This window comes from Natator depressus, chromosome 1, assembly GCF_965152275.1.
Source record: "Natator depressus isolate rNatDep1 chromosome 1, rNatDep2.hap1, whole genome shotgun sequence".
Taxonomy (NCBI): domain Eukaryota; kingdom Metazoa; phylum Chordata; order Testudines; family Cheloniidae; genus Natator; species Natator depressus.
In genome coordinates, this window is record NC_134234.1 from 210,009,977 (window position 1) to 210,023,734 (window position 13,758).

The 13,758-nt window shown below is 44.5% G+C and overlaps 1 protein-coding gene across 2 annotated transcripts in view; it reads right to left on the reverse strand.

The window, feature by feature from the left end:
* Positions 1-13,758, reverse strand: part of LOC141974762 (ephrin type-B receptor 5) — a 128,515-nt gene that overhangs the window by 9,611 nt on the left and 105,146 nt on the right. For both annotated transcript variants that reach the window (XM_074934737.1, XM_074934738.1), the window contains 3 exons: positions 3,167-3,291; positions 1,724-1,886; positions 680-794 (listed from right to left, as the gene is read on the reverse strand). In XM_074934737.1, coding sequence (XP_074790838.1) covers positions 680-794; positions 1,724-1,886; positions 3,167-3,291 — 403 coding nt within the window. The remainder of the gene's footprint in view (positions 1-679; positions 795-1,723; positions 1,887-3,166; positions 3,292-13,758) is intronic.

Below are 13,758 nucleotides of genomic sequence, written 5' to 3' on the forward strand. Positions count from 1 at the left end.
TTTATCTTTCAAAAGGACCCCATCATTCATTGTCAGACCCCAGGGGGTGTTCTTGTTTTTCTGTTGTGCTTTGGTTTATGCTACTTTTCTCTTTTCCCTGCAAATTGTTTATTTGACTTCTCTTTTTCTACAGTGCTTTCTTTAAACCTACCTTATTATCTTTGAATCAGTCCTTCCTGGAGCCACGTGGGCTGCACTCCTTGTATTCTTGTTTTTCAGACGAGCTATAATTCCTAGGATCTTAATTAGAGGGTATTTTCAGACTCCCCAGGCACCTTCTACATCAGCGGATTTTAATACTTCCTCCCATCAGTTTTTATTCACTAGATTTTTTCATTCCCTAGAGTTTGTTGGCCTAAAATTTTAATCTACAAGTCCATTCTTTACTGTGCTGCAGGCAAACACCTTGTGGTCACTAGTTTTAAGCTTCCCTTTTGTTTTCACTTGAGGCCCATCCAATTCCCAGTGACATCAATGGGAGTATTTCCAATGGATTTGGTCCTCAATTAGGAGCAGTGGGGTTGGATCCCCCTTAGGGAGATGCAGAGCAAGATGGGAGCTCATGGGGGTTTGGATGAATGTACAGTGGAACTGGGTTTCCAGAGGGATGGGTTTAGGTGGGGGGGGGCTCCACTGGCTGGGGTGCAAGTGCTGGGCATGAGGAGGGGAAGGAATTCACCTCTTGAAGATGATGGCAAGGATGGCAATGGCGGCAATTACCAAGAAGGCCAGACCACCGAGTGCTGAGCCCACGATAAGTGGCAGCCGGTCCTGAACCACTTCCGAGCGTTCGCCTGGCAAAGGAGAGACACACACATACAGAGGACAAGGGCTGTCATAGTCTCCTACCAGTTCAGCCAGAATCCACCCAGAGAACTATTCCAGCCTCCCCTAGATCCCGCAGTCAAACCCTGATACCGCAACACCCTCCAATTAACTCTTCCATTACCCCCTTCAATCTCTCTGTCTCCAATGCCTCCCTTCCTCCCCCTGGAAATCCCACAGCCCCTCCTATCCCCTTCTGCCTCCCCTGCTCCCCGCTTGCCTGGATCCACTGACTCCTGAGCAGCCACCTGAGTGTAATCCATCTGGCACCTTGGTTCCCGGGGCCAACCTCTCCCCTTCCTTCAGCTCACAGGAGAGATGTATGAAGAGGTCGCCCTGACCCAGCCCCTTTGATCCACGCCCAGAGCTGTCACAGGTGATACACAGCTCCCTCCATGAATGGAGGCTGAACCTGCCAAAAAGCAGGTTTTGTCTGGATGCTCTGGGGCCTGATTTCCACCAGACCATTGCAGAGCACTGAACTGTGACTGGTCTGAACTGCGATCCCCTGTGCAATGCGGTACTGGGCTCCCCTACAGCTGCTAACACACTCCAGTCCTGATGGGCATTTGCACAAGAGTGCAAGGGACTAAGGATGTAGATGTACCAAAAGCCTGAGTAACAGGTATGCTCGAGATTGCACACAGGTGCATGAAGTTTGTGTGGGTGATCATATGGGTTTGTGATCTTTTGCAAACATGCACCTGTGAAGGCCTTTGTGGGTCTTCAAGCATGAAAAAGAGTTGGATACAAGTGTATTATGTGAATAGGAGTGCGAGGGCAAGGGGGTTTGGGAGCATGAGCTAGTGGGCATGTGTACAGGCATGTGTGAGCATGAGAGGTGTGAGTGTGTGCGTGCAGGTACCAGTTCGAGAGTGCATGCAAGTGCATCACTCACCTCCCACCAGGGTCTGGAAATACATCTTGCCACTATATGGCCCGTAACCCACAGCTGTCCTGGCTCGCACCTGGAAGGCATAGATCTTGCCTGGGCTCAGGTTTGAGATGGTGGCCATGTTGGTCTCACTGGTTATGGTGAATGAGTTATCCTCATCTTCTGCCTACAAGCCAATGCCAATCAGAGGAGATGACAAATGTGAGACCCCAGCTACAGATGAAACTCTTCAGCAAATAATCCTAGGTTCCCTGTACAATGCCCCTCGATCCTGCCCTGCAGCCCCCTCCCCCCCAGTACTCCAGTCCTAGTCTCCCCACCCAGCTCTGCCAATGCCCCTCATTCCTGACCTTAAAGGAAGTGAGTAGTAAGGGAAAAGGAAAAGTGTGATTTGGTTAAGAGTGAGGAAGATGAGTGTAAAGAGCTAGGACATGGACGGGTGGTGTATCTTCCGATGGGGCCCTGGTGAGATGCTATTCATCTCAATAATCTCCCAACTTGTCCTGGAACATTACCTCCTATGCCCACCAAACTCAGCCACTCCCTTTCCAGAATCCATTGCAACAGCATATGTAGTGCTCCATAGGACAACCTGCTGGAATTGGCACTACCATTTACAAGACACCCTTACAACCAGAGGAAGGACCTGTACTGAACAACTGTGCAATGTGTTCCAGTGGAAGAGCAGAGATGAGGCTTGAATTCTCCTCCAGACATCTTGCCCTGCAACCACCAACCTCCAGTTAGGAGTCATGACTGATGTGGGTGGAAAACAACTATTGTGTCCCATCTGCCAGCCTATAATGGATCGACATGCTGCCTAATGAATGGCAGGTGTGAGCTGGCACCATCCCATATTCCAAACTCCTGTAGCACACACCCAAGCAGAACAGGACCCAGTGCCAACTGAGTCTGAGTGGCAATGGACAGTTCCTAGCATTAATCCGCAAAGGGTTTTTTACAGGTACAGAGAGATTTCTATCCACCCTTGGCTGGAGATGCCAGTATGTCCCATGGGATTTCCCTCTGTGAGGGCATAATGGGAGTGTTCCTGCTGAAAATGAGCCCATCCCCTCAAAGATGTATCATTTCTGGAACTCCAGTTCCTTTTATCATCTTTGCATCTGGCATCCCTAAACTCTTCCGAAAGATCTAATCTAATCCCAGGGATGAACTCAGCTAGAGTTCTCCCCTCTACTGGTCCACACCATTTGGTTCTATCAGTCTGGGAAATACAAAAGAGAAAATATTGGATGAAAAATACATTTGCAATCCCAGTTTTTGCCACAGATTCCCCTTTCTTTGCACTGGAAGTACCCTTCTTCCCCTTGCTCACCTCAGTTCTCAGCTGTATCCCCAATCTAGAGAGATTTCCCTTTCCCTTCTCCATGTCCCCCCACTAATGCACACAGTAGGGCAGTCTCTTTTCCATTGCCCTCCACTCACCTTGTCGAAATAGCGTAACAGGTAGTCCAGGATGACTCCATTGGGCTGGTCTGGCTGTGGCCAGGACAATGTGATGCTGTTGGCGGTGCGACTCACCTGATGCATCATAGGAACTGCAGAGGGGACTAGAAACAAGACAGAAAGGAGGAGGAAGAGATTGTAAGGGGAAAAGCTTGTTCAGAAGATATAATTTAATTTGAGGTGACAGTGTGGGCTTCAGCCCCTCCTTACTTTTCTCTGGAGTCTCATCACGAAGGATCCCACAGTGCTTTACAAATATACCGAAAGACATCCGGGGGCAATTTAATTTCACTGAAATTAGTCACCTCTTGGGTAGTGTAGTGAGGCAGAGTGGTCTCCCATGGACCCAGAGGAGGAGGGACCACTCACTGAGCCCTGGTGGACGGAGCCAGGAAGTATAAAAGGAGGGTCTGGGACCTCAGTTGGGCTGCAGCCGCCGAAGGAACCAGACGCCTCCAGCCTGCTCCCGAGCAGGGAGACTGCCGTGGGCCACTGCGGAGCTGAGGACTGGCCAGAGCTGACTCTTGTTGTCCTGCCATGACTAAGGGCTTGGGCTATCCTAACTGTGTTTGCTACTCTGCCCTGACTGCAGGCCAGAGCCCCAGGCTATATGTGGCCCTGCTAATTCCCCAACAGTGGGTGACACACAGGGACGTCGTGAGGCGAAGTGGCTTCCCACAGACCCAGAGGGGGGACCACCACCAACCCACTACAGAAATATGGCAGTCTGTTAAAAGCGCACAGCAACCATGTGCAACACATTAAGACAAGAAGTGAAGAAGAATCCCTTATCCCAGGGAATTTAGGTCAGCAGAACGAAATGCCCCAAAATGGACTTTGGCCAGGACACTGGGGTTAAAACCCCAACTTTTATATAAGAGGATATAGGCTCTTCAATGATCAAAGTGTTCAGTGCCACTGATGCTACCTTCTCCACAGCTCTGAGCCCCACCACAATGCCAGAGTAGTAATTTAGACTCCTACAATACCTTTCATCAGTAGATTTCAAAGGGGTTTTCAAAAAAATTAATTAAGCCTCCTACTACTCTCCTATGGGGTAGGTCAGTCTTATTTGCTGTACTGCACTGATGGGGCAACTGATGCAAGGGATTGAATGACTTGCCCAAGGCAAAGAGTGAGAGTAACTAAGCCAGAAGCAGAACCCAGGCACTCTGACTCCTCATGCCTCTAGATTACACTCCCTTAACAACAGTCATATCAGATGAATCACTGGAGATGAAGGATGTGACCCAAAGAACACCTGGCCCAGCTCTTTTCTAACCTTCTCTAGAAAGCGGCAGGCTGTATGTGTCAGGATGGAGGTGGGGAAAGTCACATCCCCTGCCACTAGAGCCAATGAATGAAGCCAGGAAATCTCAGTCAGTCATGAGGGAGTGATAAAGTGCAACATGGATTATTCAGTGAGCAGGGGGAAGGAAGAGTAGTGCAGTGAATAAGAAACAAGACTTGGAGTCAGGAGACCTTTGCTCTGCTGTTGGTGCAGTATGTTGCCTTGGGCAAGTCAATTAGCATCTCTGTGCCTCTGCCACCACAATTATAAAGTGGGGATGATGCTAGGCCTATTGCTTTCCCTAGGAGCATGGCTTCCCTGGGGCCTGTGTGACATCACAAGCTCCTTGGAGGTGAAATGTGAAAGATTTCTGCAACTGCATATGCACATAAATCAGAGCTAGGTGGCATGGAGAACAGGCTTGGATAGTTGGAGCAACTGGGAAGAAGATACGGGGCCTTTCACCTCTAGGTCACCAGTTGCAAGCCAGGAGCTGAGGGAGTTTGATGAGTCTGGGGGCTTGGGGACAGGGTTGGAGCCTTTCCTAGATCACTGGTTCCAATCCCGCCCTAGGTCAGTCAAGAATGAAAGTTGCTCTCATTTGGGTCTCAGTCCAGTGTCTTCTGGGACAGGTGCCCAAATGGCAAAACCTCTGCTATCCCTGAAACTAATCAGACCCTTTGTTGGCCATCCTGGCGCAGAGGCCCAGGACTAAATGGACCTTTCAACATGAACTCTGCTTTGGCCCCTCCAGCTCAGGGCAGGAGGCATGCTGTCAGGGATGATCCCAGCACTGCACTCACTCTGGGGATAAATACAGAGCCTCTGTCTCTTTGGGGTGGGACAGTCTGGTACATTACTTACTCTGTGTCACCAACTCTCGTTATCTGATCGTGAGTCTTTTCTTAAATCCTCAGCTCTGGGAGGTGACGTGATGATGTGAGAATCTCAGCATTCATTTATTTTAAACAGCAAGTGATCACCTCTCAGGGTTGGAGAGACATGCTTGAAAACATGACCCCTAAAAGCTCACAAGCCAGAAGGCAAATAAGAGAAACACCGTTTTCATTATTTTTAAAAAATCTCATGATTTATTAAGATTTATTAAGGCCCTGGTTCTCATGGGAGACTTTAATCACCCTGATATCTGCTGGGAGAGCAATACAGCAGTGCACAGACAATCCAAGAAGTTTTTGGAAAGTATAGGGGACAATTTCCTGGTGCAAGTGCTGGAGGAACCAACTAGGGGCAGAGCTCTTCTTGACCTGCTGCTCACAAACTGGGAAGAATTAGTAGGGGAAGCAAAAGTGGATGGGAACCTGGGAGGCAGTGACCATGAGATGGTCAAGTTCAGGATTCTGACACTAGGAAGAAAGGAGAGCAGCAGAATATGGACCCTGGACTTCAGAAAAGCAGACTTTGACTCCCTCCGGGAACTGATGGGCAGGATCCCCTGGAAGAATAACATGAGGGGGAAAGGAGTCCAGGAGAGCTGGCTGTATTTTAAAGAATCCTTATTGAGGTTACAGGGACAAACCATCCCGATGTGTGGAAAGAATAGTAAATATGGCAGGCGACCAGCTTGGCTTACAGTGAAATCCTTCTAATCTTAAACACACAAAAGAGGCTTACAAGAAGTGGAAGATTGGACAAATAACCAGGGAGGAGTATAAAAATATTGCTCAGGCATGCAGGAGTGAAATTAGGAAGGCCAAATCACACTTGGAGTTGCAGCTAGCAAGGGATGTTAAGAGGAACAAGAAGGGTTTCTTCAGGTATGTTAGCAACAAGAAGGTGGTCAAGGAAAGTGTGGGCCCCTTACTGAATGAGGGAGGCAACCTAGTGACAGAGGATGTGGAAAAAGCTATTTCAAAAATAATACACCAAAAAAATTAGACTGATTTGTCTGACCATCATATTCCCTTGCTTTTAACTGCATCACCGAGATATAGGCCCCGTTCAAATACACCAAGTGAACATGTGTACTGACGTGCTGAACACCAGGCACACACTTAAGCATGCTGCTGAACTGAGGACGTACTAAATAGCTCCTCTAGAAATTACCTCTCTAAGCAGAGAAGCAAGAGCATGGAGGTGAGTAGGCACTGATTCGTAGAGCTGGCTTGAAATGGAAATTTATTCCCATAAAAATTATGCATTTTTGAACCTTTTTTCATCCTGAACTAGATGAACAGTAATAATAATAATAATAATTAATAAACAGCTCTTTTATGAGAAGGAATTTCCAGGAAACATCCATTTCAGGAGAACCAAAATGGGATGTGTTGAGCTGCCAGCTGCCTGCCTGGAAGGCTCCTGTCAATTTTACTTTCTCCCTGGGGGTGGAAAGTGAAATTGACAAGAGTTCCCCAGGCAGGCAAGGCAACATCATTTTGAATTTCTCAACAGAAAATTCAAATTTTCTGGCAAAACTGAAATTTCCTCATGGAAAATTTTGTTTTTGCAAAAATGCCATTTTCTGTTGGCAGGTGATTCTGACAGAAAATTCCCAACAAACACTCCTGATCAGCCAGTCCCCGAACGTGTGAACACCTGGGATGGGTGGAGAGAAAAGCAGCGACATCTGGCAAAGAAGCAAAGCCACAGAATGGCTCTTCTTCCTTCCCACCTGCAAGAAAGATAAAAGAATTGTTTTTCATATCCAACGAGATAAAATTAGTCAGGAAGAAGCAAATCAAAGGAGTTTAACCAGCTCAGGCAAGTAGGAACCAGTTCAAATAATGTAAGTGAAAGCAGAATGTGAGCCAAGCGTTACAATAAAATATTTTACATCTCTCCTGTTCCTTTCATTCTCAGAATGATAGCACTTTCCTTTTAAACACAGGTTTGTACAGAAAGGAGTTGCTTCATCTGCAGTGAAATGCGGGTATCTGGGAAAGAACTAAACAACCGTTTAACAGTGCACACCACCACCATGCAAGACTTCAGGACACAACTGAAGAACATTGTACCCAGACATGGCTGCAAGGAGAATTTTAGGGAGGTAGAATGTAATTACTTTGGTTGGAATTTGACCAAGAACAATCCACTGCTGCAAAAAGTGCGACAGGACTTTTAAAACTATTTGTAATGTGAATGTTAATGCTTGTGAAAAGCAGCAGGGTTGATAACTGGCCCTATGATGGCACATACTGCATGGGCAGCCAAAAGTGCACTCTCCACCCTCCCACCCCTCACTGCCTCTAAGGGCCAGGTTTCAGGCCCATTCCCTTGTTTTTTATTACTAATTTTGTATAAGTGTCCTGAAATAATCATGGTACTTGATATGGATCTTCACCTTTCCATCCCGGACCTCCATATGCTTTCCATTCCTAACCCCCAATCACCCATCAGACTATAATCCCCCGATATACCCAGCTCACCGCAAAGAGGACACCATAGGCCTCCCAAAATAAACAATATTTACCAGCATTTTAGATTGAATATACATACATTTTAACATTTACATACACCAGTGTATTTTATATGCCCATTTCTATTATGTTTCATAATGAAGCTGAGCAGCTACATTTTAAGGCAAAGAAGTATGAAAGAGTAAAATAGTTTTAATGAAAATAACAATAAAGTAACTCAAATTAGCATGACTTTCACCAGTGAATTCCAAATTTAATAAACAAAATTTCAGGGACAAAGCTTGTAAAATACCTGCAAAGGAGACATAAAAGAATCATAGAAATACAGGACTCGAAGGGACCTCAACAGGTCATCTAGTCCAGCCCCCTGGGCTGAGGCAAACCCTAGGCCATCCTTGACAGGTGTTTGTCCAACTTGTTCTTAAAACCTTCCAGTGATGGGGACTCCACAACACAACCTCCCTTAGAAACCTATTTCAGATCTTAGCTACCCTTATAGTTAGAAAGTTTTTCCTAATTTTTATCTTAAATCTCTCTTGTTGCAGATTAAGCCCATTACTTCTTGTCCTACCTTCCGAGGACATGGAGAACAATTGATCACTGTCCTCTTTATAACAGCCCTTAACATATATGAAGATTGTTATCAGGTCCCCCCTCAGTCTTCTTTTCTCAGGATGCCCAGTTTTTTTAACCTTTCCTCAAGGGTCAGGTTTTCTAAACCTTTTATCATTTTTGTTGCTCTTCTCTGGACTTTCACCTATTTGTGCAAATCTTTCTTAAAGTATGGTGTTCAGAACTGGACATAGTACTCCAGCCGAGGCCTGGCCAGTGCTAAATAGAGCAGGAAAATTACCTCCCATGTCTCACAAAGTACACTTCTGTTAATAGACTCCAGAATTATATTAGCCTTTTTTGCAGCTGCATCACATTGTTGACTCATATTCAGTTGTAATCCACTATAAACCCTAGACCCTTTACAGCAGTACTACCACCTAGCCAATTATTCCCTATTTTGTAGCTGTGCATTTGATTTTTCTTTCTAAATGTGGTATTTTCCATGTCTTTATTGAATTTCATCTTGTTGGCTTCAGACTAATTTTCTAATTTGTCAAAGTCATTTTGAATTCTAATCCTGCCCTCCAAAGTGATAGCAAGCGTTCTCAGCTTGGTTTCATCCGCAGATTCTATAAGCATACTCTCCGTTCCATTATCCAAATCATTAATGAAAATATTGAAAAGTACTGGACCCAGATCATACCCCTGCGGAACCCCACTAGATACGCCCTCCCAGTTTGAGAGCGAACAATTGATAACTACACTTTGAGTACGGTCTTTCAAATAGTTGCTCTCCCACCTTATAGTATTTTCATCTAGACCACATTTGCGTATGAGAATGCTTATGAGAATGTCATGAGGGACAAAAAGAAGAGGAGTACTTGTGGCACCTTAGAGACTAACAAATTTATTTGAGCATAAGATTTTGTGAGCTACAGCTCACTTCATCGGATGTCCAATGAAGTGAGCTGTAGCTCACGAAAGCTTATGTTCAAATACATTTGTAAGTCTCTTAGGTGCCACAAGTACTCCTCTTCTTTTTGCGGATACAGACTAACATGGCTGCTACTCTGAAACCTGTCATGAGGGACAGTGTCAAAAGCCTTAATAAAATCACGATATATCACATTTACTGCTTCCCCTTTGCCACTAGACCAGTAACCCTGTCAAAGATGGAAATTCAAGTAAAAGTATTTAGCTTTCTGTTCTCTCCATTTCTTAAGGTAAAGTTAAGGTCACAGGTATGTATCAGTAGAATGAGTGCAGAGCTCCCATCAGGAATTATTTAGTTAAATACCCCCCCCCCAATGTTAGAAAACCAGGAACTGCAGAGTTTAAGGCTGCACTTTTTAAATAAGGACCCTACTCTACCGCCACACCACACTAACTCTGCCTCCACAGGAAAGCCAGTCTACCATCTTCCCTTTTTTGTTTCTGGACTATCAAAAATGTGCACCCCAGAACATTGGTTTTATAATTTATTTCATGCATACATGTCTCCAAAACTAAGTGTGATGGTTTGTCACTGCTCTAACTTTTGCTCTTTTCACATGAGGTTTATATATGGAGACATGATATCTCTGTGTCTAATAACACTTGCTTAATTGGCTGCCACCTGAAATCACAGGTGCCCATAACATATCATGAGATCAGGCCCTTTATGAAGAGTGGGAAATGATTGCCTTCAGTATGCTACTTGTCTAATCAGGTATATGGAAAATTCTTGTACATGTACCATATCTGGCAGTAAAGGAAGCCACGAGACAGCCCAACCACTACGTATGAAAGACTGAGGCATTCTGTTTTTTGTGGTCATTGGTAAGTGAAGCTCTTTGTTATGGATGGAGAAGATAGTAAGTTTTTTTTAATGTTTTTTATGGCATCACAATGGAGCAGAGTTAAGGTAGCTTGGATGCCTTGTTTGAAAAAAACAACATTCCCTGGCTTTCTAATAATGGACAGATGTTTGTTTTGTTTTATTTTTAACTCTACTATTCCTGAACAGTAATACCCACTCAAACCACTGACATGTGCCTCCAACCTTACCTTGTTTTTGCTATGTTTTTTGTGGATGAGAATGTCCTTAGTTTTAAAGATAGTTAAAGCAAGGAATTGGGGAATGAAAGAAGCTGGGGACAAAGATGGTGCTTCCTCCTTTGCTCCTGACTCCCTGAGGTCTGCAGCAGTGGAGAATCACTAATGCTCCCAAGAGCCTTAGGAAGAGAACCTACAGACCTTAGGAAGTGCACTGTAATACACTCCACCTGGATCAACACGTGACTTTCCAGGTGATACTCATGAGGCTAGTCAGGAGTCACACCATCCCTACAGACTTTATGACCCTTGTTGGGGTCCCTCTACCTCACCACACCTCACTGCACACATGGGCCTTATGCTTGTGGCTTGGGAATGGTATGTGAGGAAGCAGGGCTGCAGGGGCATAAAAAGAGAGTGGACTTTTGGTGGGAGATACACAAGAAGTACGGGGTGGGGGGGAGGTCATTTGTAAATGGACTTTCAAGGCATTCATATAAATGAACTACTGACACCGATGGGATCTCATGCAGCATTAAATTTTACCAAGTTAAACTGAAGATATGAAAAAAAGTTTTAAGAAAAGAGATTTCTCAATTACCAGTATTGTTTGTGTGCCAATGCTGCCCACCAACAAGCTTGATAAAGACACCTCCACCACAATAGAAAGGCAGTTAGTCATGGTCAAAATCTTATCCACTTTATTTTGCACATGAGACACTCCAAGAAAGTGTGGAACCACTAACCTGACACATTGCTCAAATAACTCTACCCAAAAGAGGCCTGGCCTAGAGTTTTCATAGCAACCAGGAAAGACGGAAGCAACAAAGACTTGTGCCTATGTACAATGAACTTTAACTAACATCAACAAAAAATCTCCAAGAAGCAAAGAAGACTCTTCAATTAACAAGCTCTTCCTGATAGGCCATCTGCAAAGGATGAACAACAGTGTTTTCCTGAAGAAACAGCGCACAACAGCTGGAACAGCCAAGACACTGAGATGTGTTTGTGGGGGCCAGATCAACATGCAAACAGCATCATTCAGGGGATAGCACGTCTTTATCCTTATATTAGTATCTGTATTTGGAGCCAGTATTCTAATTTGGTGGAGACAATTAATAATATGAACTATAATTAATAATTGCTCTAGACATAAATCAATTCCCCAGGGAAGTTTGTTGGGCCTGAAAAAGAGCTGCCATAGGAGAGAGGCCAAGATTTTCCAGTTCTATTAGTGACTCTGGGTACTTTGACTTTTTGGTGCCCAACTTGAGACACCTTAAATGGTGTCCTGATTTTCAGGAAGCGCTGCACATCCATCCTCTGGAAAATCAGGACCTTTGAAAGTGTCTCAAGGTGGGCACACAAAAATTGAGGCACCCAAGTTTGCTAGTCACTTTTGAAGATCGTGGACTAGCTCTATGGATTTGATTGGTAAGTAATTCCTTTGCTGTTCATCAGTGTTTTGTTAACACCAATCCACAAAAAAGGGGATTCCCTTATAACAAGCATAAGGGCTCACATAAATTAAGAGTAAAATAGCCACATTTTCCAAGAGATGCCTCTGATTTTGTGTGCCCAACTTTTGCCAACTTAGCCCTGATTTTTAGATTTTTTTGCTGAGCCCTCTCGGTTCTCAGAGTTGTCAGTGGTTAGCATGCCAGAAGGCCAAGCCCAGAGTGCCTCAAATTGGGCAACCAAAAATGGAGGTGTCTAAAACCTAACACTTTTGAAAATGTTGGCTTTGGTCTGTTTACTGTCCACCCATGAATGTAGTTTCCCAAGACCCACAGATAAAATTTACTGAAACTGAGTATGGTAGTGTTAGGAAAACTGCATACTGAGTAACACAGATGTTGAAAATTGATACACTGAGCTGAAATATTCTGTACTAGTAATCACATTTATTGGCAGTTAATAAATCTAGTTACCATTAGAGTTTCTCTTGTTGTGATTGGGAAATGACATGAAGGTCAAAGTATTCACATAAATTGGTAAGTGATGAGATGAACAGACATTAGTAAATCAATTAAGACGCTGTTTAATTGGTTAGTAATGTTAACTATTTGTTAGGTTCTCAGGATACTAAACTCTCTCACAAGTGAGCAGTAATCTAGCATGTATTGATGATTTGCCTATAAGTTAAGTTTTGAATTTCATGAAAATGAAAGAACCAGACAAGGCTACGAACATGTAGAACTAGGATACCCTCCTGGACTTCTTTCTGCTCCTCCCACTCCCACCCAGCCCAGCCCTCTCACTTCCCTCTTCGGTCAGACTCAGCCCTCCAATGAGGAGCTGTTATTGCTGTCACACCAAAACTCAGGTGGATTCAAATTCATTCTCTCCTTCAAACTCTTCTCTTTCTTCAGCCCTCTCAAATTCTCTGTGGTCTATCACATCTGATAACTCCCTCCCCTCCCAGATCTATGACTTTACCACACTCAGCAGTTTCTTCTCCTCCGATATAATGTCACTGGAGATATGACATGCATGTTGATGCCACCTTTGAACTTCTTTCCTTTGAAGTCCTCTCCATCTCTGACTCCTTCAGTCATAGGGACTATGTACCCTGTGCAGGCCTCTACATTGATGCTCTCCTTCTTCTCTCCACAGCAGCTTCCAGCAGCACCAAGTGCCTTGAGAAAACCACTTCTTTCTTGACTCTCTTCCCTCTTCTATATTTTGGTCCTATCTCCCCAAATGAATTCCTTATATTATTGCCATTGTCAACAAGTCTTTTTCCTCTAGTACTTTCCACAAATCTATCACTGTCAAACTCTCTTTTGTCCTTGACTTACATTCCCAGCAATCCCATCACTAAATTTCCCTCTCCCAGCAAAATGCATGAGGAACCTGTTTTTTCTCCAAGTACCTTTCACACATCCTTATCCTGAACAGATTTCAGCCTGGACACAGCACAGAAATGACTCTCCTCTGTGCACTTAACCAGTTCCTCTGTTTGTTGGCCTGCAGGCCTTCACTGCAGGCTTCAACATTGTTCTGTCCATCTCCCTGAGTCACTTCCCTAGCTATTCAGGGGTCTCAGATCCTGTCAGGATGTTGCACTTTAAGTTCTTTGGATGGACAGCGCTTTAGAAGGGCAAAATATTTATTTATTATTACTACTCTACTGTTCTGTGCCTGCCTATCAAATAACACCCCTTTTTGTCCCTAGCTGTCATTCCACTTTTGTGCAGAAACTTCTCCTTGGGTACCACTAGGTTCCATTCTCTGCTATTTTCCATCTACTTCTACCCTCCTGAGCAGTGTATCTTTGCCCGTATCCAAAGTGCTCTGTAATCTGAAATGTGAAA